Consider the following 26,736-nt stretch of genomic DNA (forward strand, 5'->3'; position numbering starts at 1 on the left):
TTAGTTTTTTCTTCCTCGTTTTTATTCTTTGCGGGTGTGCAACTACGCATTATTGGTCACAATGGTCTTATGTGAACGTATGCGAGGGGGGATAGAAGATAAGATGGGATCTGTACAAACTAGACGGCCGACCGACCATCGAGGAACCACGGCCTGAAAAATAAAACATACAATGGTGGTGGTGGTAAAACCGGAGGAATTCCTATCCTTGGGAGATTGTCAATAACCAAACATTGGTTTAATAATAAACAGACAAAAGAGACGGTGACGCTTTCAGAAAGCATATGTGAAACATGAAAAATAAAAACACCACAGCCAGCCTTTTTTTTTTTAAGCAGCAAGTAAAGGAGACTGCCTTGGAGAGGAGGCGCAATTTTTCAACGGTTTCTGGGTTTCAAAACTAAATATTCGACCAACGACATGGGACTCTGGAGACGTGCGCAAACAACGCTTCTTTTGTTTGACGGATATGTTGATGCATTAGCAGTTAAGCTTTATCTCAACGTACTGAGTATATCATTATGGAGCAGACGAGCCAATATCGTCCCAACGTTGATTGTCGTCCGGCCCGATATTGCTGTGTGGCGTGAAACTACACTTCAGCCAATACAAAAAAAACAACAATGGCGAGTCGATGGCGGTTTCACTCGCGTGTTGCATGGAAAGACTCTGTTCCAGCACACGTGCGAGAGCATAAATTAAATTACTAAGGTTAGAACGGACAGACGATGCTAAGACTTCAAGCATGGTGAGCTCAAACGCTTGACTGTTTCAAATATGCAACAAATATAAAAGAATGCGGTAGTCTTCAGCGGTGGGTTTGGGGTCGATGCTCCTAAACATGCCTGAAGTGTCCCTCAATGTGGTATGACTGTGTTTCGTTGTTGCCACATGCGAGCACCTCGCCAAGCTTAAAAAAAAAACAATAAAAAAAAGCAATAAAAGCGCGGAAACCAGAACCCTCGCATCTCCTAGGCAGCCCCCCGACGACCAAGTATCGAAATTATGCGGATGATGAAACAAATAATAACGCTGGCCTCCACACTGGGGATGAACAACTCTACGAGGTCCCGTGAACAAAAAGACAGCCGAGAAAAAGATAGAAAAAGAAATAAAATGCACACTAATACATGGACAACTGGGGACATCTTTTCCCCCTCTCGCCCGCCCAATCACCACGCCCCCAAAAGAGACAACAGGTGTATGGCACAAACATCAACTTTCTGTAGCACGGGTCGAGCGCATGCGCTCTATTGTCATGCTCTCCATCCTAAAACTTCTTCCCGCAAGCCTTCCAACAACAAACGGTTCACGCAAAGCCGTCCAAACAACGGGTGAAGAATCACAGTCGGTTTCAGTCATCTCTTATTTTGCTTGCCCCCATTGCCCAAGGAGCATAAAGTAGAGGAAGCGGGAAGCAAAAAAAACAAATACTCCGTAACACGAAGAAAAAAACAACAACACTTACTGTTGCCCAACCGTGCTATATACAATGTGGGCGGCACACACACACACGCGTCACTTGCTTGACTGTTTACAAAAATATGAAGGAATACTCTCTCCGGAGCTTCGAGCTAATCTTGCCTTTGCCACTCATATGACTTTCTTTCTGTCTCTCTCCACTCTTCTCTTCTTACATACACAATATAAGGTGCAGTTGTTTGTTCGAGCCTGCCAAGCTTAGGTTACAAAGTTGCGACTCCTGGCGGGTAAAAACAGTTCCGGGAAGTGAACGAAAAACGAATGCCTCACTTGCATAACGTGTAATGTGTGATCTGTCGCGACACGTTGATGTCACGACCCATCGTGCACGTGACAGCCCACGTGACATGCTGACCGACGGATGTTATGTTGTCGGCCATGTGCGACAAATTGTCGGTATCGCATTGTACAGAGAATCCTGCCGACAGGATTCCATGTAACACCTGCAGCTTCTGTTTAGTTTGGAGTCGCCCGATGGGAGCTGCTACGTAGCTCCTTTTGCCCAGAAGGAGTCGCGACTCCTTGCCCTAAGGTCGGGAGGCAAAGGACAACGACCACATCTGCAACAGGATACCCGCCGTGTCGAAGCACTTGTGACTAGGGACGTGCGACTAACGGTTCAAATCTCATGGCGCTGCGTCATTGCCCGCTTCGACGCTTTACCAAATGCCTGTACTACACGGTTTTCTCTTGCACCATGAAGGCTACGTGTGGCGCAGTGCCACTCGATTTGAACCGTCATTTGCATGCCCCCTACTTGTGACGCAACACACATTTTGATTCCTGACGAGTCACCGGGTATGGCACTGCCCAGCCTACGACAACAAACAACGGTTAACAGGATGGCAGCACAGACGCCGCCACCGAAGCAGTCGTTGATCGCGACTAGTCGCCCAATCTTGCGCTCTCGCCAACGAGACCGTGCCAACACTTTGAGACGAGAGTTTTAGGGTGGGCCCACGGCAGCAATTTCTCGCAAGCAGGCCTCGTTCTTTTTGTTCACTACGGCAACTTTGAGCGACCGGCGACAACGCCGGTCACTTTCTCGCAAAAGACAATGTGCGGCAAATTGCCTTGTCAACGTCCCTTACCGTCGGACGACGAATTCCTTCGTGCAGAAAACTCTTGCATCGGCGGATTATGCATCTTCGATGACAAAAGCATTTCTCTTGTAAGGTGACGTCGTCCGTAGCCTCACTCTAACGCAACGTGGAGGTCTAAACGCAAAAAATAAAAGCAGTAGGTGCACAGACAATGCGCCATTGTGCGCTTCTTAACCCCAAAACGTAGCGAGAAAGTACCAACACTGATTGCTACGAGAGAGAGCTGAGAACGGCATGGGGGAAGAACACACTGTGCCAAGAACGGCCGACGAAAAAACGGACTGTGCAGACCGACGAAACTACGTCACGAAAAGCGCCCAGCACGCCGCGTTGCTGCGGGGTGGTGCGTGAGAGAACTCTTGCAGTAAAATGCCTGCGGTGGCGTTTACAAACAGCGACTTTGAGACGGGAGCATGTTACATCATCGATATATGTGTATATCGGGTGAAAGTTGGCCCTTGCTCGAGAGGCCGACGTTGTGCCGGTGTTCACGGTGTGTGCGGAAATGCATAGAGGGCGAGAAAAACGGGCGTCGGTCTCACGTGTGCCTCGGGACGCGGCAAGAAACAAACAAAACGAAGAAAGAAAAAAAAGGTACGACACACCGATGTGCACGTGAGGGAGATTTACAAACATCTGTACATGCCTGCCCGAAACTCGGGGCCGCAGTAAAGCATCTCCGAGAGTCCCACGCCGTCGAAAAATTCCGGCGTCTTTGAAACCGCGTTTTCGGCTTCTGAAGGAAAAGTCTTATTGTCACCCGACTTTGAGGTGGAGCCAACTTTAAAACGAGAAAACGGAAAAAGGAGAGAACCCCCGTGTCCCATCTTTGGAAGACAGCCGAACGCGCCGTGACACATGGCCCCTTTCGAGGTGTTGCAATGCCTGATATGCCCTCTCCAGAGACGTCCGCTCCGAGGCGTCGCGCGAAGCGGCGTCGCGCGTGATGTGCCGATATGCAACAACGCATCATGCACGACACGGCTAGGACGACAACGGCGTCGTGAGATCTCGTAGGTGGCCCGAGGGAAAGCCACCCCCGTGGGCGACGCGTTGCACGGATTCCGCCCCCCCGAAAAACGCAATTCGTCGAGCGTGACGTGTTCCGCCGAGAAATGCGCGATGTCGCGCCGGTACCGTGTGACCCGAAGCGACGTATCTCGTCACAAACGACCCATTGATGGTGGTCACTCTCCACACGTGGCACGTCCAATCAACTAAACACATTGCAAGTGAGGCGCGTCGTGTTGCGGCAATGCGGCGTGTGTCACAGGTGGCTTGCAACGCATCATGGTGCCAACGACGGCTCGACAGTGATGACGTTGGCGTAGGGGTCGTAGTTCCCCGCCAGGTAGTACGTATCAGCGGTGCTCTCGTCGCCAGCGCCGCGCGACGCCCGGTACTCTTGCCACGAGAACACCTCGCACTTGTGGGAGATGGTCTGGACGTCGTTCTCGTCCGCGTGGGGGGACTGGAACAGGGCCCCCTGCAATGCCACAAAAAAAGTTACGCTGAGACATTTCAGTGCAGAATGTGTCGCCATATTTTCTGGACTACAGTCTGCGGACCACACGTGTGTAAGAGCCTAGTCTATGCGAACTACACGAGCATTGCTTTCTTTCTAGGTCGTTCGTTATGATGAGATGTGACGGAGTTTGTGAGCAGCAGAGTATGTTAATGATCTGTGACACAAGCTTCTCCGTGAGCTGCGAAAGCAGCCCTCTATCAATGTGTGCTGTGTATAAGAATTTATTTACATGCAGACTAGGCACCAGGTGCAGACTATCTAAGGAAAATCTTTCTTTTCAACCGAAATTTCTTCCTGCAAACTATACACCCGGTGCGAACTGTAGCCCGGAAAATATCATGATTATAACTGAAAGAAAATTTGTTTCAAACATCATTAACTATCATAATTTAATTTATGAATATGGTAATTTATCACAATCAATACTTACCGACGAATCATTGTAAACCAGTCGATAATTACCATAATCAATTATTCGTAATAGATTAATGTTGGAAATTATGAGGAGACAACTTGAAACTGCGGCAGCTATGCAGAGCGCCAGTTCGTCTGCTTCTTGCACAGGGGTTGCTACGATGCCACAACGCCGTGCTCTTATTGGTGAATCGAAAAAATTAGTGGGTAGACCTTGAGGCATCTAGCATTAAGGTCTACCCCCTATCCTTCCAATCAAAGCCAATCAGAACCTGGCGTCGTTCTGACGTCACAGCAACCCCTGCGCAAGAAGCGGACGACTTGCTCTTCGCATTGCAAGGAGCAATGTTCGGCTGGGACCAGTATGGAGACGGCCCGTGCCGCAGTTTCCGCCCCGTTCGAAAGGGGGACAGCGTACGAATCCGAATCCTCGCCTTTGGGTGCTTGAGCCGTGCCAGGCCCCGGGTCTCCTCCGGGTGGTAGAACCACTTGACGCGCACCACCATGTTGCCCCCCCAGGACTGCCACATGGTGTCGATGCGGCCGATGTACGGCAGGTTGGGCCGGCCCGTCGACAGAAACACCGCACAGTCCCCCACCTGCGGGGAGGAGGCGGGGTTGACTGGACTCTGCCGCCCGCACTGACACCGCCCGCATGACGAGGCCCACACAGGACGCTGTCAGCAGCGGGTCCCCGAACCGCACCAAGCGGCAAATGAGCTGAAGCTCGAGAAAAGTCCAGACGCGTGCGTCCTGGCATCACCGTCTGCTAGCGTCGCGCTCGTCGTCGGACGCTGGAAGACGTGCCAGCGGTGTCGCTAACGCAGGCCAGGCGGAGCTGCGTGGATCTGCTAGTGACGATGTTTGGGGGATCTGCTAGTGACGCATGCCTTGTCTTTAACGTGGCATATTGGTTGCAACCTCCGCCTTTTTATGCAGAATGCGTTAACGTGTTCCACGAGAGGAGCATAATGATACAAAAAACCGTTGTGCACCCGCCAAACTCGGTGGACGTGACGTCGTCGGCATGTCAGATGTCGAGCGACACCAACCCCGTGATGATGTCACGTGATGTTACAGACGTCCCATAACATTTTGACGCCGCGCAACGCCACGAGCCGACGCTAACGTCATGTGATCCAAAGCTGCACCAACCACGTGACTGTCTTACATATTTTATGTACAATTCACTCAGAAGAGAAATTAACACTTAGAGCGGCTCAAAACACCCTGGACATTCTGTTTTCCGGCTCTATCCCTAGGATATTTAGGCATCGACGTACAGGGTGTCGCACAAGCAACTGGTAAGCGTCGAAATAACCAGTTAATGATCATTCACAATGTCATGATTCTAAGATATGACATAAAAGGAAGTTGAAGGGGCAAGAAAAAGAAGACGATGCTATGTAAGACGATTTTAGAAGAGGAAAAAAAAAAAAGGATGGCGAAGCAGGGATAATCAAAGACTGAGACCGGGAGGAAGCGTCGGATGGGGTCCATGGCTACGCTCCAGGACGCCCCCGACCCTTGCTGTGCACAAGCTGTCACGGCGAGAGTTACACACTCCCCTTCAGACGCCTAGGAGACAAGGGCCTTCGCTGCCTTGGGGAAGTTGCTTCGGTTCGTCGACGCAACGAACTCAAACTGTAAGGCCTACTCCGAACAGCTTCATTTCTTGGAACTGTAGATGTGTTTAAGCGTGTGTGTGTATTATTTCTCCTTTTACTGTGTACATACTCCTTTGCTTTCCGTTATATCTTTGTCTTCCTTTTGTAAAAATATAATGGGTTGTAAATTATTCGTATTTGGCCTCGCCTCTATCGCATTCGCAACGTCTCCGGCCGAACCGTGACACACTTCCGTTGACGTAGGGATACACGTCCCGCTATAGACCTTTCCAGTGCTTATCACCCAGACAAAAAATGCCGAGTCACTCTGCCGCTGATGCACGCATGGCGTATGATATTTGGCAAAAGAGAGTTCCATCGTGCATGCTTACAACGAGCTGCACAGTCCAGTGGACAAAGATAGCAGCGCGCAGGCTTTGCTTCGAAACAAGTTTTCCCGAATGAGGCTTTGTGTTGGAAAGGCATGTTCCAAAGCAAAGAACAAGGAGTGCAGGCTAGCTAGCACTTGTCGCCTTAGCTGCACCGTCAGCTTCAAGGTGGAAGCTGCACGTGACATGGGCTGACTGAACATTTTGTATAACCCGTGGACAACTTTCTCTGGCATTTCAAAAGAAGTGAAGAGTGCTCGCGCACGGCTCCGATCAACGCTCAAGGGTCTCGAGCACCGGCGCAGCTTTGACTGCATAGCCAGAGAAAGTTGCAGACGAGTATGGTGCAGATTCGAGGATTGCCGATGAATGCTGCCCGATTGGAGACGACTGGTACTCACCCGTATGGACTCCTTTCCCCTGCAGATTGCCTTGTAGAACTCCTTCTTGGCCTTGCCTTTAGTGCCAGGCCGGCGGAAACTCTTGCCCGACCATCGCCACAGCTGCCGCACCGGTAGGAATGCTGCGCCAGCAAGCAAAGGTGCTCGTGAAAAATGGCTTCCTAGGCACGTCGATGTGCGTTCACAAAATCTCCAGCAAGTATGAGAAAACAGACTCCCAAGGTGCTCGTGAGACGAACTTGGAGCGAAGTAAGAAAAGCACATCGGACGTTAAACGTTCACACCGCAAGAGGCCGTTCTGGATTTGAGGTGTGGCGACACGGATTCGTGCTGAGGATGGGCAATTTACCCAGTGCAGTACAACTGCTAACCTGGGGTCTTTAACTTGCATCGCCCAGCAGTGAGTTTACTATTGCATGCTGGTACGAAATAAATGCCCATCCGGGTTGAAATGAAATGAACTGATCGAATGACAATCCCTGAGCTCTGCAGCACAAACTTTGGCTTTGCATGTTTTTAGCTGCAATGTGCTAGCACACATGACCACCAATGCCTCCAGGAGAAAAGCATAAGCACTTAAAGCACTGCTTTCAGCACAAGCTGCTTTGGATAACCAAATCTGGCTACAATGACAGCTACATGGAATAAAATTTGGCTTGATGAGAACTGGCTCCTGATTCTTCTTAAATGGAATACCGGTATAGTTACCCGCGATTTTGCTTTTCTCCACCGACGGGAGACGCTCTTTTCGCTTGGCTGGCCTCTTGGGTTCCTGCAAAAATCGAATCAGAAGAAATGATTGCACACATCACCTGAAATATTTTCAGCACGGGACGCGCACTAAGAACGTGGATGCGCAGCGATAAAGCGAGATGCATGAGATTGTGATGCCTGCTCCATGGGCATCTCGGCAGTGCACTAGTGCGCATCGAGAGGTGCGCTCGACTAAGCTAGTTGCACCTAGCCAAGCAGCTCGCACATTTTGAAAAATATTATGGAGCTCCCAAATATTGCGAGAGTTCGATACAAAGATCAAATCAAGTGGCACATTGTTCGAAGCGATAATCTATTCTAAAGTTTTTAACATTTGCGCAAGCCTGCCACAGTAATGTGGTGTAGCAATGCCCGAGCTATTAGTTAATAGCACTGAGAAAATTTAACTTTTGGCACATTGCTGGCAGGACTTCCTCACATTTGGTGAAATGAAGCAACAATCACCTCACTTCCAGTAATATATGTGGGCTATTTTTTTTTTTTTTTTCAGCCTTTAAAGGGACAATGAAGGCAATTTCAGACATCTTTTTGGTGATTGAACTGGGTTCCAGGCACGTCTCGGGCCACACTGCCCAAATTTCAGCCGAAACCAGCGCTTCTGTGCCGCGCCAATCAAGTAAACAGTTGCGGTAATAATCCTACCGGGATCGACTGGGGCGACGCCTTGAGAGTTGCGGGAGAAGCCAGGAGAAGCGGAGCTCACGTGACCGATGCAGGGCCAAGAAGCGTAACGTCACAAGAGACGCGTCAGCGATTGGTCGAAACGAAAGACGTGCCCTCGGTCACGTTTTGGTTCGCGATTTTTAGAAATACTGTTCTAATTTCCGCTTGAATAACCAAGAAAAGTATAAATCGGACCGGAAATGATTACTAAACCGTAAATAAAACAGCATAATTGTTTTTTTTCTTTGCTACGCTGGACGCGAAACGGCCAACGAGCAACTATGGGCACGTCGGCATGCGGGCCGCTCGTTACCGGCTGGGCGGTCTCAGTCGTCTCCGTCGGGTCATGGCGGAGGCCGCCACACACATACTCCCGTTCCGTTCGCGTTGGGTCATTGAATGGAAGCTTGAACTCGCTCGCTAGAGCGGCATTGCCGTCCATGTTGACAGATTCGACGAAACAACCGCGCCACCGCGCTGCTATAACCCACCGCGGTAACCAGAGTCTCGATCTCCTAAATACTACCGATACCAACTATTCACACTTGACGTCACTCCCTACGTCACCTCCGTTTTCGGAGGCCCAGAAACGAGAATGGAGATTGTTGAGTTTCGGTTGCTTTACTTCTTTCGTAGGCACAGAAATATGCATCACAAATGTCTACAAAAAATTGGGCAGCATGCTATGTTCCCAATAAGCATAAAAACACCATTTAAAAAAATTAAATAAAATCGTCTTCATTGTCCCTTTAATGAGCTGGGTAAATAAACAAGACTGATGATAAGTGTTTTCATATATACACACTGTAACCACTTCTCCACATAATCACATTCCAGAGATAGGCAATCATCCTGACGTCGCACAAGCTGATAGATGCTTTCCTTAGAGAAGGTTACCACCTTTGCTTTGTCATTTCATTGTGCGTTCAACGAAATTAAGGACAAAGTAGCAAGGCTAGGGACAGAAAAGCAAGGTGGGTTCGTTGTGCTACGATCGGAGGCCAAGTGCAGGAATGAGGCTCGTCTCAATTTAATTGGCGGAATATGACCTTCATAGAAGAGATGTCGACATAGTCTGCGGCAAAGCACCGCAGAAATGCAGTCCTCTTTTATTTTACCCAGTTTATCGGAGGTCTAAAAAAAGAACAGCCCTTGTACTACCATATTACTGCATTACAGTGTAGACCGCATATAACGTATGTCGCGGGAGTCGCGAAAATCCGCACTATAAGCGGTACCGCACTATAACCAAAACATCAATTTTTCAGGCCAAAATACATGCCATGAGACAACTTACACTTGTGAAAAGAATTTATTTCATGTTAGATGAAAAATAAAGCTTAGTTTGAGGAAAGTCTTTATTTCACCTGACTAGTACAGTTCTGTCTCAAGTGTGTTACACATTTTGAAAGAAATGAGCAGCTTTTGCCTGGCGCAGCCTTTTAACGGCGTCGCGGGTTGCGGACGGACGTTGAGAGCGTTCAGGATTGCTAACCCTAATCACTTTTCTCCGAAGATGAAAACGCGTGAAAATTCGCATCCTTCACACGGTACGCGCCAGTAATACCTTGAACTTGAGCGCACGCATGAAATGCGCCAAATAAGAAATCCGGGCGATGTTCGAGGACACAAATGCTTAGAAATCACCACTGTAGTCGAAGTAAGCAAACACGACGACACGGGCGTTTCTGCCGTCTTGAGAGCGCCGCCTTGACATCGCCGCACAAGTAGGTGGATCTTCCCTTCTAGTACGTGCTGGGTTATCATAGCGACACACAACGAAAATTCACAGTCAAGGATAGCGTTTTTACGCGGAACGATGAGATGAACGCCGTCTACGACGACGATCACAACCGACGCCGTGTTTGCGGATAGAAGCAGCCGGCCCGCAACCAGCATGTAACGCGCCCAACACTTCTCCTCGGCCTGCGATTGGTCTGTCGCTGCGGTTGTTTGTTTCCAACGCAGCGGAGGGACGCACGCACGTGAACGACACGTGCGTGCGTCCCTCCGTCGCTAGGGCAACTGAAGCCTCTCTCTTCGCTTCTCCCGCTTCTTCGAGCACCCTCCTTGCCCCGCGAGTGCCGCTTGCGCAACGCTTGCGGCTCGCGCCGTCAGCGCCGTTATCTAGTGTCGCACAGGGAAGCGCGCTCGCTGCTCCGGTCGTCGGCGCGGCCGGCGGGCTGTGCCAGAAACCGCACTATAACCGGTATTTCCCTTCGCGCGCCTGCATTTTAAGCGGTATGTAATTACATGGAGTTCTATGGGAGACGAACCGGTGGTTTAAAAAAACCGCGTTATACCCGGTCCTGCACTATAAGCGGTTACGTTGTAAGTGGTCTATACTGTATTACAATTGCCAGAGTCGTCTTACAGCGCTCTCGGCCACCTCGTCGGACGAGCTGCTGTCTTGTGACGCGTCGTCGCTGCTTTCTTGGCCCTCCGGCTGCAACTCCGTCGAAGACGTCCGAATGCGCACCGTCAGCCCCGACCGCTTCTCACCACCATGCGGCGGCGAGTACGTCGGCGAGCCGCTGCTCGAGAGCTCCGAGGAGCAGCTCGTGAGGGCGGCTGCCGCTGCCGCTGCCCCCGGGGACGCCGCGTCGTCACCTGGGTCACGTTTCTCGCCCTCGTCGGTGCCTTCTGCAGAACGGAGCAGCCGTCAGCAAAGGATTGGAAAAGTATGCCAGCTGTTGGCAAGGTATGGCAGGCATCGGCAAATGGTCGGCAACGTGTGGTCGCCAATGAATGGCAGCTGTCGTCAGGAGTCGGTAAGGTATGGCAGCCATCGAAAAAGAACTGCAGGCGTCAGCGGAGGATTGACTAAGTGTGACAGCTGTCGTCAAGAGTCGGCGTGGCAAGGTATGGCAGCCGTCGGCAAGGTATGACAGTCATCGGCAAAGGGTCGGCAAAGTATAAAACCCGTTGGCAAAGGGTTAACTAGGTATGGCAGCTGTTGTCAAGAGTCGGCAAAGCACGGCAGCCATTGGTAAAGGGTGGGCAGACGTCGGCAAGAGTTGGCAAAGGGATGGTAGCCAAAAAAGTAATTCACCAAATACTGCTCAATTATTTAGGCAATTATGATGATTATCCTCTCATCTTATTTCCACCGGGCTAGATAGGACTACAGTCGAACCCGGATATATTGAATTCAAAGGAAATCATAAAATTGTTCGATATATTAATAATTTTATATACAAAAATATGTTAAATTAAGCTCGAGTTGAAATTTCCTGGCGTCTCTGCTAATACCGAAGGTCGCAACAAACGGGAGCTTACCAAATAGAGCGTCTAAGAGCAGCTAAATACAGTAGAGCATATGTAGTTGGCAGAGACCACAAGCACCGCCGCGCTTACACGCGCACCTGGCCGGGACCTTCATGCAGCATAAACGACAAAACACGAAAATAATAAAAAAATAAAAATGGAAAAGCGAGGTGCATAAAACAAAGCTCTTGATCCATAGGAAAAAGTGAAGCAAGCAACGAAAAAGAAAGCTCACTAAATTCAGACAGCAAAAAAAGATGGGCACAGCAATAACGGCAAAAGGAAAAGGTAAAGAAAGATAAGCCATTCAAAATGTGATTGCACAACCATTGCTGTGGACACACTCGCTCAACTTGCTAATACACTCACTGAACTTACCAAAGCAAAAATTTCTTTTTTGCTGATTTTATTTTGGGGTTATGGAGTCGCGCAGCCCCAGCAGTGTCCAGGGAAAGGGCGCAGGCTACTGTTCCAACAGCGGGCACTCCCTGCTCTCCCTACGTGCGTGCGTGTGCCCTTCCTCTTGCTTTTGCCATCCTCCACTTTTTTTTTTTTACGGTTCATTGTCTCTCTTTTTCTACAACTGCTCTTTTGCTGTGTATCTTCCAGCGTGTATGCTGGCTTGGCGGTCTGCCAGCCGCGCAATTCAAGCGATGTGCTCGCCACCCGCGATCGGATCGCGGGAAAAGCAACAGGCGGGCGGCCGGGCTTTGTTCGCTATATTGAGTGTCCCTGCCATGGGAGTTGGATACAAAAAGACAACGCTCCTATACTATTACATGTGATTTTCAAGGGGATGTTTGGACTGCTTGATATAAACAATAATTCGAAATACCCGAGTGTGATATAACCAAGCTCGACTGTACAATAAAAACTGTCACCACGTAGCAGGAGGGCCCACCCTTTTCTTAAAGAAATCATATAGAGCAAAAATATATAGCCTGTCTACAACATAAGACAGCAGCTACCTTGCGAGCTGAAATAAAAAAAAAAAAAAGAAATTGCTATGTGTTTTAAACATCTGCTATTGTTGCTATAGCGGACTACTAATTGGTAGCATTCCTGATGCACTGAAAAAATTGCACGCTAAAAAAAATATTAATTAAAAAAAATGCATACAGCAGCATACAGCGGCAAATACAGGATGCTAGGTTGGCTATCTTGTATTTGTTGCGGAATGCAGAGCAGGACAGCATCGCAGAGGGGGTCGTCGAAGCGGCAGCACATACCTTGGTGTTGGTGTCGTCGTTTACGGTGCTTGTGGCGATGATGGCACCGGTGGTGCTTGTGGTGCCGCCGGTGTTTCCGCTCGCGACGACGCTTCTTGGCTTCCGACGCCTGGGGGGTTTCGCTGCTTTCCGAGTCCGACTCCGGATCGCTCGAATCTTGTTGACGTGTCTCTGCATGCCGTACAATTTGACGCATCAGTCCTACTTCGAAATTGAAGTTCCACGAAACGCATGCCTTGACGGCATCGGTGTCCTGCCCGATTTGTACCAAGCGTCCCATGCTTTCAGTCTCTACCAATAAATCCTAAAAGGTAACCCCTGAACCTGTTTATTCGAAATCTGAGAAAACAGAAAAACCCTGAATTGGAGTTGCCCTCAAATAAACCCCAAGAACACCCTGAATTTGATGAAAAATAAACTTTGAAAACTCGGAGCTCTAACAAAACCCATGTATCGTGATGCAAACCAGGCACATTTTCTCAGGTTGGAGCAGCCCTTTAACCACATGAAGCATTGCAGATGCAGGGAAAGTTGAGAAGTGACAAGGACACTAACTTGTTTTCTTGATTTTGGACTTTTTCCTTTTCTTGAGCTTGCGCGGCCGATCCGCATCCGAGGCGTCCGTGTCTTTGGCCTCTTGGCCGCTGTCCGCGTGTCGAGCCCGCTTCTTCTTCGGTCCCAACGACGGGTTCGGGTCAACTGCTACGGAACAACGCCGCTTTTGAGTCTACACTGCCCGTCCATCGTCTCTCGTCCACACTTTTCGCAACCTCCGATAATCTAAATCACTGGTTATCTCTGCAGACCACGTACGGTTATAGTCCTAAGACTGCGGTTTGAAGAAGATGGCTTGGGGCTTTTCAAATCCTTCGAGATATATGTGGCAGCACAAAAAGTCCAAGCTACTGCTGCTAACATGCTCCTTATAATCGGCACAAGAGGACATTCGTAGGTGTCAATAAACTATACAGTCGGCAGCAGAAGTTTGCGGGGCGCGGGAGCGTCAGCCGAAATGGCTGGTTGCACCTTCTGACGGCGCGCGGTCGCTCTCAAGATTCACGCTTCGAGAATGCGCTTCCTTTTGTGCTCGTCGTCGTGTCTTTTTTATTCGCTTCCGCCTGATGTAAACGAGACAACCGGGACCGGCACAACAACATCTTCACTTAGAAACGAGGCAAGAGTCCGACGACACTTTCAAGAGCCAGCTGTAGCTCAAGGTCAGAAAAGTGTGACTGGTGGCAACAATAAACGCTTCCATAAAGCGCCGTTCACACTCTTGCGACCGAATAAGACCGAGAGAGACCAGACCGGTTTTTAAGCCTTTTGCGACGACTTAGGACCGGATGCGCTGCAGCGGAGCTGGTCCTAAGAGATCGCAAGAGGCTTAAAAACCGGTCTGGTCTCTCTCGGTCTTAGTCGGTTGCAAGAGTGTGAACAAGCCTTAACATTTTAGTGTTTTGTATCTTACCATAGGACAGTAAGGTAGAAAGTAATGCCACAAAAGTAACGAATTACTTTTAGTGGTATAACGGTCACTTACTTTTATGGAAGGGTAATTGTAATGTAATTAGTTACAATTTAAATTTGTGCATTTGTAAATGTAATTCCTTACTTTTTTTAGTAACGTGTACAAGTCTGCCTCGAAGTGCCTATACCACATCATTATCTAAAATGTCTGTACCAGCAAATCAAGGTTACCGTGAAACCCCGTAGGGACACCCTCCCCCGAGCGATTGCCCATTCCATTTTTCTGGCTAAATATACGTAACATAATAATTCCAAAACATTGCCCACCCCCTAATTCCTGTCGGACGTTACATGATGTCTGACGAGAATCACATCAAATGCATGATCTGTGGTACCAGTTTGTCTGACAAGCGAGTTCCATAGTGGGTTCCCGCATTTTTGTTCACGATCTGCAAGCGCGATATCGGCTCCCGTAACACGCAAGTTGTTCCTGCGTGCATATTGCATTGTAAAATGCAATTGTGCTGTGTCTGCCATCCGGGGTATTCATTCTCGTGACACGCGAGTTCGTAGCCGATTCTCACGTTTTTGTCCGCGATCTACGCATGCGATATCGGTTTTCGTGACAGGCAAGTTTGTAGCAGGCTCCTGTGTGTTTATTGCACCATGGAACTTGAATCTGCTGCATCTGCAAACTGCGGTATCCGTTCCCGTGAGATGCGAGTTCTTGGCGCACGGGTCCTTTGCACCGTGAAATGCGAATCTGCTGCGTCTGCAACCTGCGGTTTCCTGTCCCATGACACAGGAGTTTGTAGGAAATTCTTGTGTGTTTACCCCAACGTGAAACGAACATTTGCCGTGGCTGCGGTCTGCGGTATCAGTTCTCGCGTCACGTGGTTTGTGGCAGAGCCGTTGTGTTTATCATTAGTTTTGCTAAAATTTTGCTGTTGCATCCCCAAAGATAGCCCACCCCATGTTTTTCACCTCTCTTCATTTTGAGGGGGCGTTCTTATGGGATTTTACGGTACTAGTATAAGAACACACAAATCAATCAGTGCCTCCCGTGCCTCGACTGGCTACAAGCTTATTACAAAAACATAAAAATCGATGCTTGCAATAGCTACAAGCTTACTGCAAAAACAGAAATGTCAATGCCTGTGGAGCTTACCACAAAATAAATGTCACTTAATCGGTGAGTCAGACGACCATACTTTAAAGCTTACTTTAAAATAAAAAAAACTATATTAATGAATCGAATTCCCCGAGACATCACGTAGAAAGTGCATTGAGTCAACAAACGATTCTCAGCATTTTTTCCAGTTTTGTTTGCAGACAAGATAGTGCAAGAAAAGGCCAGCGTCACCTGTTGGAGGGTAGTCCTGGGGAAGCAGACGAACGTCCTCGAGGGCTATCTTCCCCGAGTCACCGTCGTCAAACTCCACGTAGACGAGTGCGCCACCGGGTGATGGATTTGGGCTGGTGGCTGCATTCAGAGAGATCTCGGCTCGCTCGAGGACGCACAGAAAGAACACCGCACACGTCAATCAGTCACCGAGGACATGTTCTAGTTGAAGAAGGTGCCTGCAACGCGCCTCTGACTGCAGCGTTTACCGTCGCCATCCTGCCCACGCGTCGAAAGCGGTCCCAAAGGGATGGCAAGTTGCGTCGCGGGGGACGGCATGTCGTGCCGTTGGATTTCGCTACTCTCGCTGTCAGTCATAGAGCGCCAACGGAAAAAGGCGAATCGACGCGAGTCCCGCGACGTCCCACGCGTTCGCTCTGGTTTCCGTCGACCGTCTGGCTGCAGAGCAACCGAACGCTCGAACAGGCGTCTGCTGACGATCGAAGGTTGGTGTCCGACGGTCGAAGGTAGGCGTCGGACGGTCCAAGGTTGGTGCAGCGCAACAGGCATCCGGTGCACCGACCTTCGCCATAGTGTCACCGTGAGAATTGCCACCGCGAGCGTTGTAGCTTCGATTCATTTTTGGTTTCGGTTTGTTATGCTGGTCCGAGAGCATGTCTGGCAATTACGCTGGTTCAAGAGTGTGTTTGGCGGGCTCGGTGAAACAAACATGGTGGGCCTCTTTCCTGCAACGTCGGCTCTCCCCGTCTCCTAAAAGAAGTAACAGCATGGATTGCGGCAGGGAGTGGCACGACACTTTTACGACGTCGTTGGGCACAAATCGGGGGACTGCTTTTGAGGAAGGGGCAAGCACGGCGGTCGGAGACGCACTCCGGGAAACGCAGTTGCGACGGGGGCCGTGTCGCTTCATTGCCGGGAAAACCCGTGGCCGCGTTGACGCAAGCACCCGCAACGCAGCTAAACAAGGCCAAATGTTACCGCGTGGATAGGCCCCAATGATGACCGACAGTATCGGCCGGCCACGACGCCTGGGCATGCAGCCGGGAACTTTTTGCCATTCGCCGAGAAGCAGGCAGCCTAGACGCACCTTTGGCCACCAGTCCGGGGTACAGGCAGCGGTACTGCTGGCTCCAGTATGCGCAGACACGGCGCCCCTCGGGAAGCTCCCGCAAAGAGCGTGGCTTTACCTCTCGCACCTGCCGCCAGAGGGAGAGAGCAGGGGGAGATTTAGAAACTAAATTGGGTGGAGGGGGGCACCGCACCCCTTCTGTTTCTAAATCTTAGGGGGGGGCCCCCCCCCATAAGTTTTCCAAAGTCAATTTTTGTCTTTTTCAAAAAATTGATATACACCAGCAAAAAATTAAGATTTTGGAACTATTGGGTCAACAAAATAGACCTGGGCAATGTTTTGGCCATAACGTCATATCTCGGAAGCACTGTGGGGAAGCAACACCTGCAGAGCCTGCGAGCTCTGCAGGTATTGGTTCCTTGCAGTGCACAGATGCTCGGTAAGATGCACACTCAACAAGGCTAACCGGCCGCGATCGACACTTCGAAAAGTATGAACATTCAGTTAACCTCAAAGTAAATATAGAATAGCATATTATTCTAAACTACTATTAGAAAATTCAAATATTTGCACAAGGAAAAGGAAAAAACTATCTGAGTATATTAATTATATGGGTACATCAAGCACCTGCAATAGTGCTGCAAGATTAATCCAACTTTTATTTGTAACAAAATGACAATATGTTTATAATGCATTTATTATTATATAGGGTGGTGATGCAGTAAAAATAGTATGTGCTTATTTTATAAAAATTGTTTCTTTTGAAAGCTGATATTGTAATTAACAACTTGTCCTGTACTGGCCACAAAGCCTGATCTGACTGATCCTGTCATAGTTGAGGGTGCTATAAGCTGAGCTTTTGCTGTCCTAACATCTTTGAAGCTTATCTAAGAGAGATTTATGCAACTTTGTGTTTTAGAAGAAACCTAACATAAATCCTAACGTATTTACTCGCATAATGAACGCACCTCCCCACAACGGCCATCAATATTTGGACTTTTTTTTTTTTTTTCTTGCATATATTGAAGGCACTCTTAATCCTAATGTAAAAACAGCGCAAACAAACACGGATGAAGGAGAAGAAAGCGAAGCGCTTGTACCGTCTACGTGTTTCTTCTCCTTCGTCCGTGTTTGTTTGCACTGTTTTTACATTATGATCAACGAATACCAACTAGACCAACTCTCGACATTAATTAAAGGGGCCATGAAACGAATTTTGGGTTGGGATGAATGATTTTAAATTGGGACTTTACTAATCGAATATTGTTTAGTTGGCCAAAAGAAAGAGGCTAGAAAGTCAAACGCCAGCTTTTCGGTATGAACATTTGAAAATATAGACCTTTCCAGAAAAGGGCTGCTGGCCGGTTTCATTTTCAGTGTTTGTGCGTATCGCGCGTGATTTGCTCGCTTTCCGAAGCGACGCACACGCACGTGCTGAGCTGTGGAGATTGCACGCTGAGCTGTGGATTTGTAAACATTGGAAAGGTCTATAGCGGACTATTTTGTACCTTCTTGCCTTCGAAAGCTCTCCGCCTTTTCACTATGATACATCCGCGGTTCCAAAAGCGTGTCACCGGCGCCAAACTGACGTCAGCAGAGCCCAGCTCACGCATTGGACACGAGAACTGCGTCACTCGGACGTCTGCGCTCGTCAACAATCAATCCGTCGACGAATATTTGGATTTGCCTTCGTGGCCAATGAGTGCCCTGACGGAACTTATTGACACTGGGGAATGACAAGTTCTATGGTGTGCATAAAAAGCACGGTGGAAGCTAGGAGTCATCGCACTGGTGCCGAAGGAATGTCACGACCACGTGATTTCACAATTTGCATTTGAGTTGAGGATTAAAGCTAAGGAGGAAGAAGTAGGAAAATCGTTTCATGACCCCTTTAAGGCACTCTTAGCTTCCGGCTCCGGTAGTCTAGAACTGTGTCCAAGTTTGCTAGCCGGGTAGCGTCCAAGCTCGCCAATTTTCTTTTGCCGCAAAGCGGCCAGGCCAAGTCAAGTTAGGTCAAGTCAAGTCAAGCCAAGCCAAGCTGCTCTCGTAATGGCTGTAATTGCGTGGTTGTGAAAGTGATCAACCGTAAAACCAAACGCACATGACCAGCGAAGCTGGGGTTGAGGAATTGCCCAACCCTGGACGTGCTTCATCCATCAAATGCATTGATGTCAACAAACACGCCGCCGTCTGTGATCCGCTTTTGAACAGTGATATCGTGAAAGTGGTTAGGCCTAAGAACGGTCGCGTCGCTCTCTGTGCTAAGTGAGCTTCAAAAGGTGCTTTTTCTTCGGCAAAAGGCACGTCAAAAGTGCCCTAAAAAGGTTAGCAATTTATAGAGCATGATTACTGTGGCGCACCCACAACCAGCCATGGGCACGGCTCCGTCAGTGGAGACGGAGGCCACAGTACCCTGCCATGTCATATTGGCATGTAAAATGACATTCGCACAAAGTGTGTGACTGCAAAACTTTTAACCTGCACACTGAATACCCTCCTCAAATATAGGTCAATTTTCCGGAAAAAAAAGTTAGTTCATTGTGCGAGTAAATGCGGTAACTCGTGATGTGATATCAGACAAAGTGAGGCCCAAAGTCTTCATCATTTTCATTTTTCAATTTGTTCTCATATGATCCCAATTCTAGATCACTTTCAACACATACATACATCAGTGACATCACTTTTATCAACCAATCAAATAATCATATCCCTTTCTAACCAAGACAAAAATGTTCTATGGACCCTTATGCAAGTCTAGGCTTCACTAAGATTAGGATCTTTACTCGCACAAGCCGTAAACACAACCCGACTAGGCCGAACAAACTGACGCTTGCGCCAACTGTTTCAACCTTTGAGCACTTACCGCTTCTTTGAGAATTTCCTCGCGGGAGAAGATGTGCGGCCGATTGCCCCTTTCTCCGTCCAGGGTGATGCCATAGCTGCAAGAAAATGTATAATTTCACGTTTTGTGGGCTGCAACGTCTAAACTCTAGCTTGTCTAACTATATAAATATGTGAAGTGTCTTTTTTTTGCCACTAGTTAGCCAAAGTGTGAAAATAATTTCATGGTTTCCTTAAGTGAGCATAAAAAAGCCTGTCTAGGTACATGATCATACCAGGAGTTTATGTTGCACTTCGTAATTTAGAATGGATTAACTGCACTACCCTTCTTCACATACATGTATACCGGTCAATGCCGGTCTATTGCCAACGTTGTGCTGACATTCGACACCCACATGTCGGGATAATTTTTTTTTGTAGTCAGAGTAGAAGAACCTGTCCTTGGGCATTGTAAAAAGGCTAATCGATTTGCTCATGCTACACTTCATTTTCATGCGACACTGATTCAACAATGCCAGTAATTTGCCAACGTCGTGCCGACATTTGACACTCAGACGTCGGGGACCTACATTTCGTTGATGTAGCCAGAATAGAAAAGACTCCTTCAGCATTCTAACAAGGCTAACTTACCTGCCTATGCTATACTTTTTCATTTTCATGCAACACTAATTCAACAAAGCCACTCAAATGCTAACGTTGTGCCGACGTTCAACCCCTACAAGTTTGGCCCTGGATTTGGTTGATGCAGCCAGTGTAGAAGAGACTGTTCTTGAGCGTTGTAAAAAGGTTAATCTATTGGCCGATGCTACACTTCTTTTTCATGTGACAGTGATTCAACAAGGCCGGTTAACTGCCAACGTCGTGCCGACATTCAACCCTTGCACGTTGGGGGCCTGGATTTGGTGGATGAGACCAGCGTAAAAAAGACTGTTCATGAGCATTACAAGAAAGCAAATCTATCGGCTGATGCTACATTTCGTTTTCACGCAACAGTCATTCAATAAAGCTGTTCAATTGCCAATGTCATGCCGACATTCAGCACTCACACGTCGGGGGCCTGGATTTCGTTGATGTAGCCAGTGTAGAAGAGCCCGTCCTCCAGCATGACCACCCGAGTCAGGTCGTGAAGGTCGTCTGGCGCCAGGTAACACTGCTGAGGTTGCTCTGTGGATAGAGAAGAGAAAGAAATAGAAAACTCAATAGAAAACAAATTTTCCCATCAAAAATTTTATAAAAGCGAAATAGTCAACCAAGCTCACGTTTTCTTTATACGTCCAACTCAATCTGAACCCTACATTATTATCTCTCGCTGGCAATTACAATGAACATGCTCTAATTTCTTCCAATGCTCAGAAAAAGTCGACAGGGAGGTCACTGACAGAATGAGAATGACGAAGAGGTCACTCACAGAATGAAAACGACGGGAAGCTCACTATCAGAATGAGAACGACAGGGAGGTCACAGACAGAATGAGGATGACAGAGAAGTCACTTATAGAATGAGAATGAGACGGAGGTCACCGACAGATCGAGATTGACAGGGAGGCCCTTCAGTTGTCCCACCTCCAGCTTGAGCTTCCTAGCTTCGACAACGATTCGGCAAAGCCTGAACATTGAGCGTGTACGCACAGCCAAAGCACAGCGTTCAAAGCACTGGAGGCGTTCAAAAAAGACGCCCCTCAGTTCTTATCTTGTCGGACTATACAAACCGAACACACAAATGAGGATACCTGAGCTGCTTCGACTCCGCACGGTGCCTGTCAGCTGACTGAGCGGAACGTTCTCGGCAGAGTCACTCCCGCGGTCATTTTCGTCAGAGTCGCTGTTGTTGGGCGTCAGCCCCGCGGAGCGCCGTCCGCACTTCCGCAGCACCGACACCAGACCCTGGCGAGTGGTCGGCCGCTTCTGCAACACACGGAGGATCCTGTGTAACCTTCGGAGTGCGAACGCTCGTACCAAAAATGTTCTTGGTTTGGCTTTACAACGATAGAGCGCAATAGAGCCTTTTTGAAATTCAGACAGGCAATTTTGATTGCTATCATCTCGGTGTATGGCATTGACGGTGGATTGACATGTGAAAGCGATAGTGCCTGATGAAATACAGTTTCATGACTGCCACTAGTTCGTCGAAAGTGAAACTGCTGTCCGAATCACCAGATGGCACTGAATTTCAAAGAGGATCTATAAAGCCACTGTGAACGAGCGCGATCTCTGCTACGTTGTCATCCTTACAACAGCATTGCAGGCCTACCACAACTTTGTTTTATGCACATACAGACTTTAAGTATACAGAAAGCTCTCCATAATTATTGGCTCACAGATTTGTGTCTGAGCATGATTGATGGCATTGGAACCGCTCGTAACTCCTTATGATGAGGCAACTCACTTGTGCCATTTATCAATAGCCCTGGAACACTCCCGATCTCTGTATAACTAACTACATTGAAGGTTTTGGAGTATGTTTGCAGACTTTTTTTTATTAAAGTTGTGGTAAGCATTACAGTGAAACCCGTTTAGAATGAACCCACGTACAGCGAAATATTGTCAATATCAAACACACGGAAAATTTAAATAAAAATGCATGCAAAAAGTACTTTTTATAACAAACAACATATTGGCTATATCAAACTTTTTCCCCCGGGAAGGCTTCCAAAAACACACAAACAATCGTCTTCTAGCCTGTCCCTTTCCGCCCCCCGCAAAGAAAAACAAAAGAACTTTTTAGCGAGTTGTTACAAGGTGGAAGCGAAGAGATGAGAAAAAAAGAGAAGCTCTCGCCTTGCAACGAACCTATCATGGAAGTTCGCTGTAAATGGTTTTTGCTATATCGAATTACTTGCTATATCAAACTGATCGTAGCATTTCCTGCTATTTGTTATAAACGGGTTTGACTGTATTTGGTATTTCAGCTGCCAATACAGTAAACATGTAGACGTAATCAAATCGGCAGCGACCTTTAGTTTCAAAGTTCCATAATGCATGAAATGCAGTACTTAGGAAGCGATCGTTTTAATCTGTTTAGAAGACAATACACAGTCTAGTATAGAAGACAATATACAGTCACAAGGCATCAATATACAGGGTGTTCCACGAAAGGTGGACAAATTTGATATTGTGAAAACTATACATTGCACCAAAAGAAGGCTTGTGTCGTTTTGGTCCCAGGTCAGGACCAATGCGACACACAATAAACAAGTGCCGAACCCTGCAGACACATTCCTGCAGTTGTTAGCAAGTCAACCGTCAAAATTACCTTGTCCAAGAGGAAATTGCAACGAATTAGCCTCGCCTTTAAAGCATAGCAAAGTGAATGTTAACATTTCAATGTTAACATTTCAATGTTAACACTAACATTATAACATTCATGTTAACATAGCAATATTGATGTCAACTTTACAATGAAAATGTGAACTCTACAAAATGCTTTTATTGTAACATTTATGCCAATATTACAATTTCAATGTTAACATTGCAATGCTAATGTTATTGATACAACGATAATGTCATGTCAAGCAGCAAGGAGATGCTTAACCTCGTGTTAAACTTCAAGAAGGCGGCAATGATCTGAACCATTTCACTGCACCCCTTCGCAAACAGTGTGAGAAGCCTGCGGACAACGCCGGTCAGGCTAGTGACTGGCACCCAAAAACAAAAAGAAAAAAGCCAAAAGGGAAGGGGGCACAGGGGAGGGTAAAAAAGCAAAAAGGGTCAAAAACCAAAAAGAGAGAGGGGGATGGTTCGAACCGAGGGTGCCGATGGCGCCGGCTTGGCCGCCGACAAAACGGGGCGCTCCGGTTGGGGAACGCTCTTGGAGCTGGTCTTAGGGACCGCAGCCGGGGGCGTCTGGGTGAAAAGGCAGGACACACAATCCCTTTGAGCACCACTCCCCGCTTCGCCACGCACTGCTCTCGTGAAACCACTCGGCGGAGCAATCGGCGCTCGACAGACAAAACCGGAAACTCTTGGGAGTCTCGATCCCAACGTACCTCTGGTTACACCGACTGACGGCCAAGATGCTCGGCCCCCTACTTAACATTCTCGCAATCAAGACGGTTAATAAGCTTACAAACTTCTATTGAAGGACAAAAGGGAAAGGTTGGAGCATCTGGTTTGTGAAGAGGCTCTTGTGTATGCCTCAGCTATAGCTTTGGTTTTGACAAAACTTAAAAAAACGCTTTGCTTAAATGTTCAAGGGAATCCGAGAGCTTGAGAAATTACTCTCAAGTCCTCCAGGATGTCAATTTAATGTCCTGTGAAGAAGTAATTTCATAGAAGGTCATATCACAGGGTCAAACGACGAAAGGCGTGTGACCCGAAGTGGAAGAATATAATATTTGCAGAAGTGCCGAGTTATCACAACCGTTATAGCACAACAGTACTTATTTAAAAAGCCACTAATGGCAATTATCACATTACGGTCACGGGTTAGGGTACATGACTACCGTAATATCCCGAGTCATCGCCCACCCCCCTACCACCTGAAATTCATTAAAAAAGTGGGGTGGGCCATGTCTCGGTGGGTGAGCACAAACACTTGAAAAAAAGCGGAAAAAACCGCCTATTTTCTCTGCGTATCTAGCGCTGATGCACAAGAGATACATCAAACTCAAAACTCGATTTAGGTTCATTGTTTTATAGAAAAAAAAAATGCTCACGAAAGAATATTTTACTATAGCGAAGTCCGTTGCTTGCATACGCGCTAGAAACACCGCCGATCTGCATATAGCGCGAACGTTTGTTCCGTGAATGTCACCACTATGTTCTCCTAGTTAGTAAAAAAAAATAAAAGAAAGAAAAGTCTACAAGAAAATAGAAAAAACCGACCAGGCGCAACGAGCGAGCGAGCGAGCGGACCAAAGAAGCGACCAAGAGCAATGGGAAAGCGGGAAAGCCAGCGGTCGCGTTGGTAAATACTTTGGCGTCGGGCCAAGTCGGGCGCCTTGTCAATTGCAAGCTCTTGCGCAACTTTCTTGTTTGGTGCGTACATACGTGCGTCCGTGCACGGCGGGCTATCAATGCACGGTTGGGACTTTCTGCAAACGTCTGTGTAGGGCGTTCCAGCAAAGCTTTATTTACGCGTTGGCTTTGCCTAAAATATTGCACAACCGCGGTCGCGACGGGCGGGAAGAAGGAGCGGGTTCGCGGTGACCTTACTTCGGCGGAGACAGACTTTGACCTAACACTCCGCGGTTAAATTAACAAACTCTTATTTTGTTATCTCCATCGTTTTCTTTTCGCACGGATACACGACCACTTTGGGGTCGCTCACGGAGGTAAACAAAAAGAAGTGTCTTTCCCTCCTTTGTTTTACTTTGTCACGGACGTCCTTGAACTGTAAGGACCGCGGCCGCGTCATTCGGGTAGGATGAGTGTTCGCGGATCGCAGAGTCCGCGCTGGGGTATTTGAAGGGGTGGGCGATGACTCGGTGTTTTTTTGGAAATCGATATTGGCCCAAAAAATGGGGTGGGCGATGGCTCGGGGATGGGCGATGACTCGGGATATTACGGTAGGCACCAAAGACAACATCTCATCAATCTAGGCCGTGTGTGGCCCTACATATATTAGCAAGTTTTAGCTCTAACAACTTGGAACTTGCACTGGACGAAACAAAAAAGGCAAGTCGCAGTACACCCATACATGTGGAAAATTATGTCGAGAGCCTAATGTCTTAAAGAGCTTTATTAACCCAAAAAGCATAAAAACAAAACCATGATTTTGTGAAAAAAAAAAAAAAAAGATTGAACTACGATTTACTTGAGGAACCTTACAAATGATAACATGTAGCCAAAACATAATTTTGTGAAAAAAGAAGACTGAATCATGATTTAATTGAGGACCCTTACAGCCAATAGCATGTAAATCCTGCGCAGTGGCGTGAAGTCTAGACAAAAAGGTGACTTCTACGAACACACCGCATTTAGTCATAGAACTGAATTCAGTCATAAAATCTAATCATAAGATCCAAAAGAGATTTCACAAACCAATTCGAAGAATGATTACGATACAATCACTGGGTCACAATGCAAAGACGACCCAAATTTTGAAATGGCGCCGGAAGAGACAACAGATGTGGTATTTTGGAACAGCGAGAGATACTTGGAATGTAGACATCGCCGACTTAAAGAGTCCCTCCGTAACTTTCAGTAAGACAACGAAGCCATGAAGCTTCGCTGGCACGGCGGAGGAATCAAAAATCCGAACAGGGCTGGACGTAACGAAGCTTACCTTGTCTGTGGCCTTGTCAGCGGCCTTGCCGCCGCGAGCCGAGCCGCCACCCGCAGACGTGGTGGCGTCCTGGCGCTCGGGCGTGGTCGAGAGGGTGGAGGACTTCACCACACCCGCGTCCAGGAGGAAGATGCGTTCGCTTCGCCGCACGCACCAGATGTCGTCCTCCGGGAACGACTTCGCGGCTGCGTCCTGGTCGCAGCGCGCAGAGAACAAAAACGCCTCGTCACGCGAGTCGGAGAAATACCACCTTGAGGACAAGGCTTAATTGTGCCTCTCTTCCTCCAACTATTTTCATGGCCTATAGGCAGCACCCTAGTTCCTATCAAAATGGCTGTCGTCCGGATGATTGTCGCACTAAGAGCCATACTTCATACTTCCACGTCAGGAAGTGGCAAGCTAGCACCTTTATATGGAAGTGGATCACCTAGGAACTAGGGAGTGCGATTGTCACACTGCGGTACAGTCGAACCCGGATATATTGAATTCAAAGGGGATTGTAAAATAGTTCGATGTATTGATAATTCGAAATACAAAAATATGTTAACTTAAGCTCCAGTTGAAATTTTTGCGCGTCCCTACTAATACCGAAGGCTGCAACAAACCAGACCTTATCAAATAGAGCCTCTAAGAGCCACTAAATACAGTAGAGTTTAGTTGGTGAAGATCACAAACCCCGCTGCGTTTAAGCGACGACCGTGTTTGCGATCATTTAGCCTGGCCACGACCTTCACACAGCGCCAACAACAAAACACGAAAATAATAAAAAAAAAAACAACGGAAAAGGCGAGGTATATAAGAAAAAAACCTTATCCATAGAATAAAGTTAAGCAAGCAACAAAAAAGAAACCTCACTAAATTCAGGCAGCAAAAAAAAAAAAAAAGAAAGGTCAAAAAAGAAGGGAAAAAAAAAC

The 26,736-nt window shown here is 47.8% G+C and overlaps 1 protein-coding gene across 7 annotated transcripts in view; it reads right to left on the reverse strand.

Annotated features, from left to right (window-relative positions):
- LOC8053765 overlaps positions 1–26,736 on the reverse strand; it is a 229,909-nt gene continuing 203,173 nt past the window's right edge. For 6 of the 7 annotated variants that reach the window (XM_042294622.1, XM_042294620.1, XM_042294621.1 and 3 more), the window contains exons 19-32: positions 25,823–26,014; positions 23,341–23,439; positions 21,327–21,501; positions 20,644–20,761; positions 19,620–19,695; positions 16,775–16,883; positions 15,688–15,807; positions 13,413–13,559; positions 12,858–13,028; positions 10,736–11,004; positions 7,633–7,696; positions 6,925–7,046; positions 4,962–5,126; positions 1–4,071 (exon numbers count right to left, since the gene is read on the reverse strand). In XM_042294622.1, coding sequence (XP_042150556.1) covers positions 3,874–4,071; positions 4,962–5,126; positions 6,925–7,046; positions 7,633–7,696; positions 10,736–11,004; positions 12,858–13,028; positions 13,413–13,559; positions 15,688–15,807; positions 16,775–16,883; positions 19,620–19,695; positions 20,644–20,761; positions 21,327–21,501; positions 23,341–23,439; positions 25,823–26,014 — 2,025 coding nt within the window. In that variant the 3' untranslated portion in view covers positions 1–3,873. The remainder of the gene's footprint in view (positions 4,072–4,961; positions 5,127–6,924; positions 7,047–7,632; positions 7,697–10,735; positions 11,005–12,857; positions 13,029–13,412; positions 13,560–15,687; positions 15,808–16,774; positions 16,884–19,619; positions 19,696–20,643; positions 20,762–21,326; positions 21,502–23,340; positions 23,440–25,822; positions 26,015–26,736) is intronic. The other variant, XM_042294618.1, reaches the window with a different exon arrangement.

The sequence above is a fragment of the Ixodes scapularis genome, unplaced genomic scaffold (assembly GCF_016920785.2).
Source record: "Ixodes scapularis isolate PalLabHiFi unplaced genomic scaffold, ASM1692078v2 PGA_scaffold6__148_contigs__length_123643588, whole genome shotgun sequence".
In the NCBI taxonomy this organism is placed as follows: Eukaryota; Metazoa; Arthropoda; class Arachnida; order Ixodida; family Ixodidae; genus Ixodes; species Ixodes scapularis.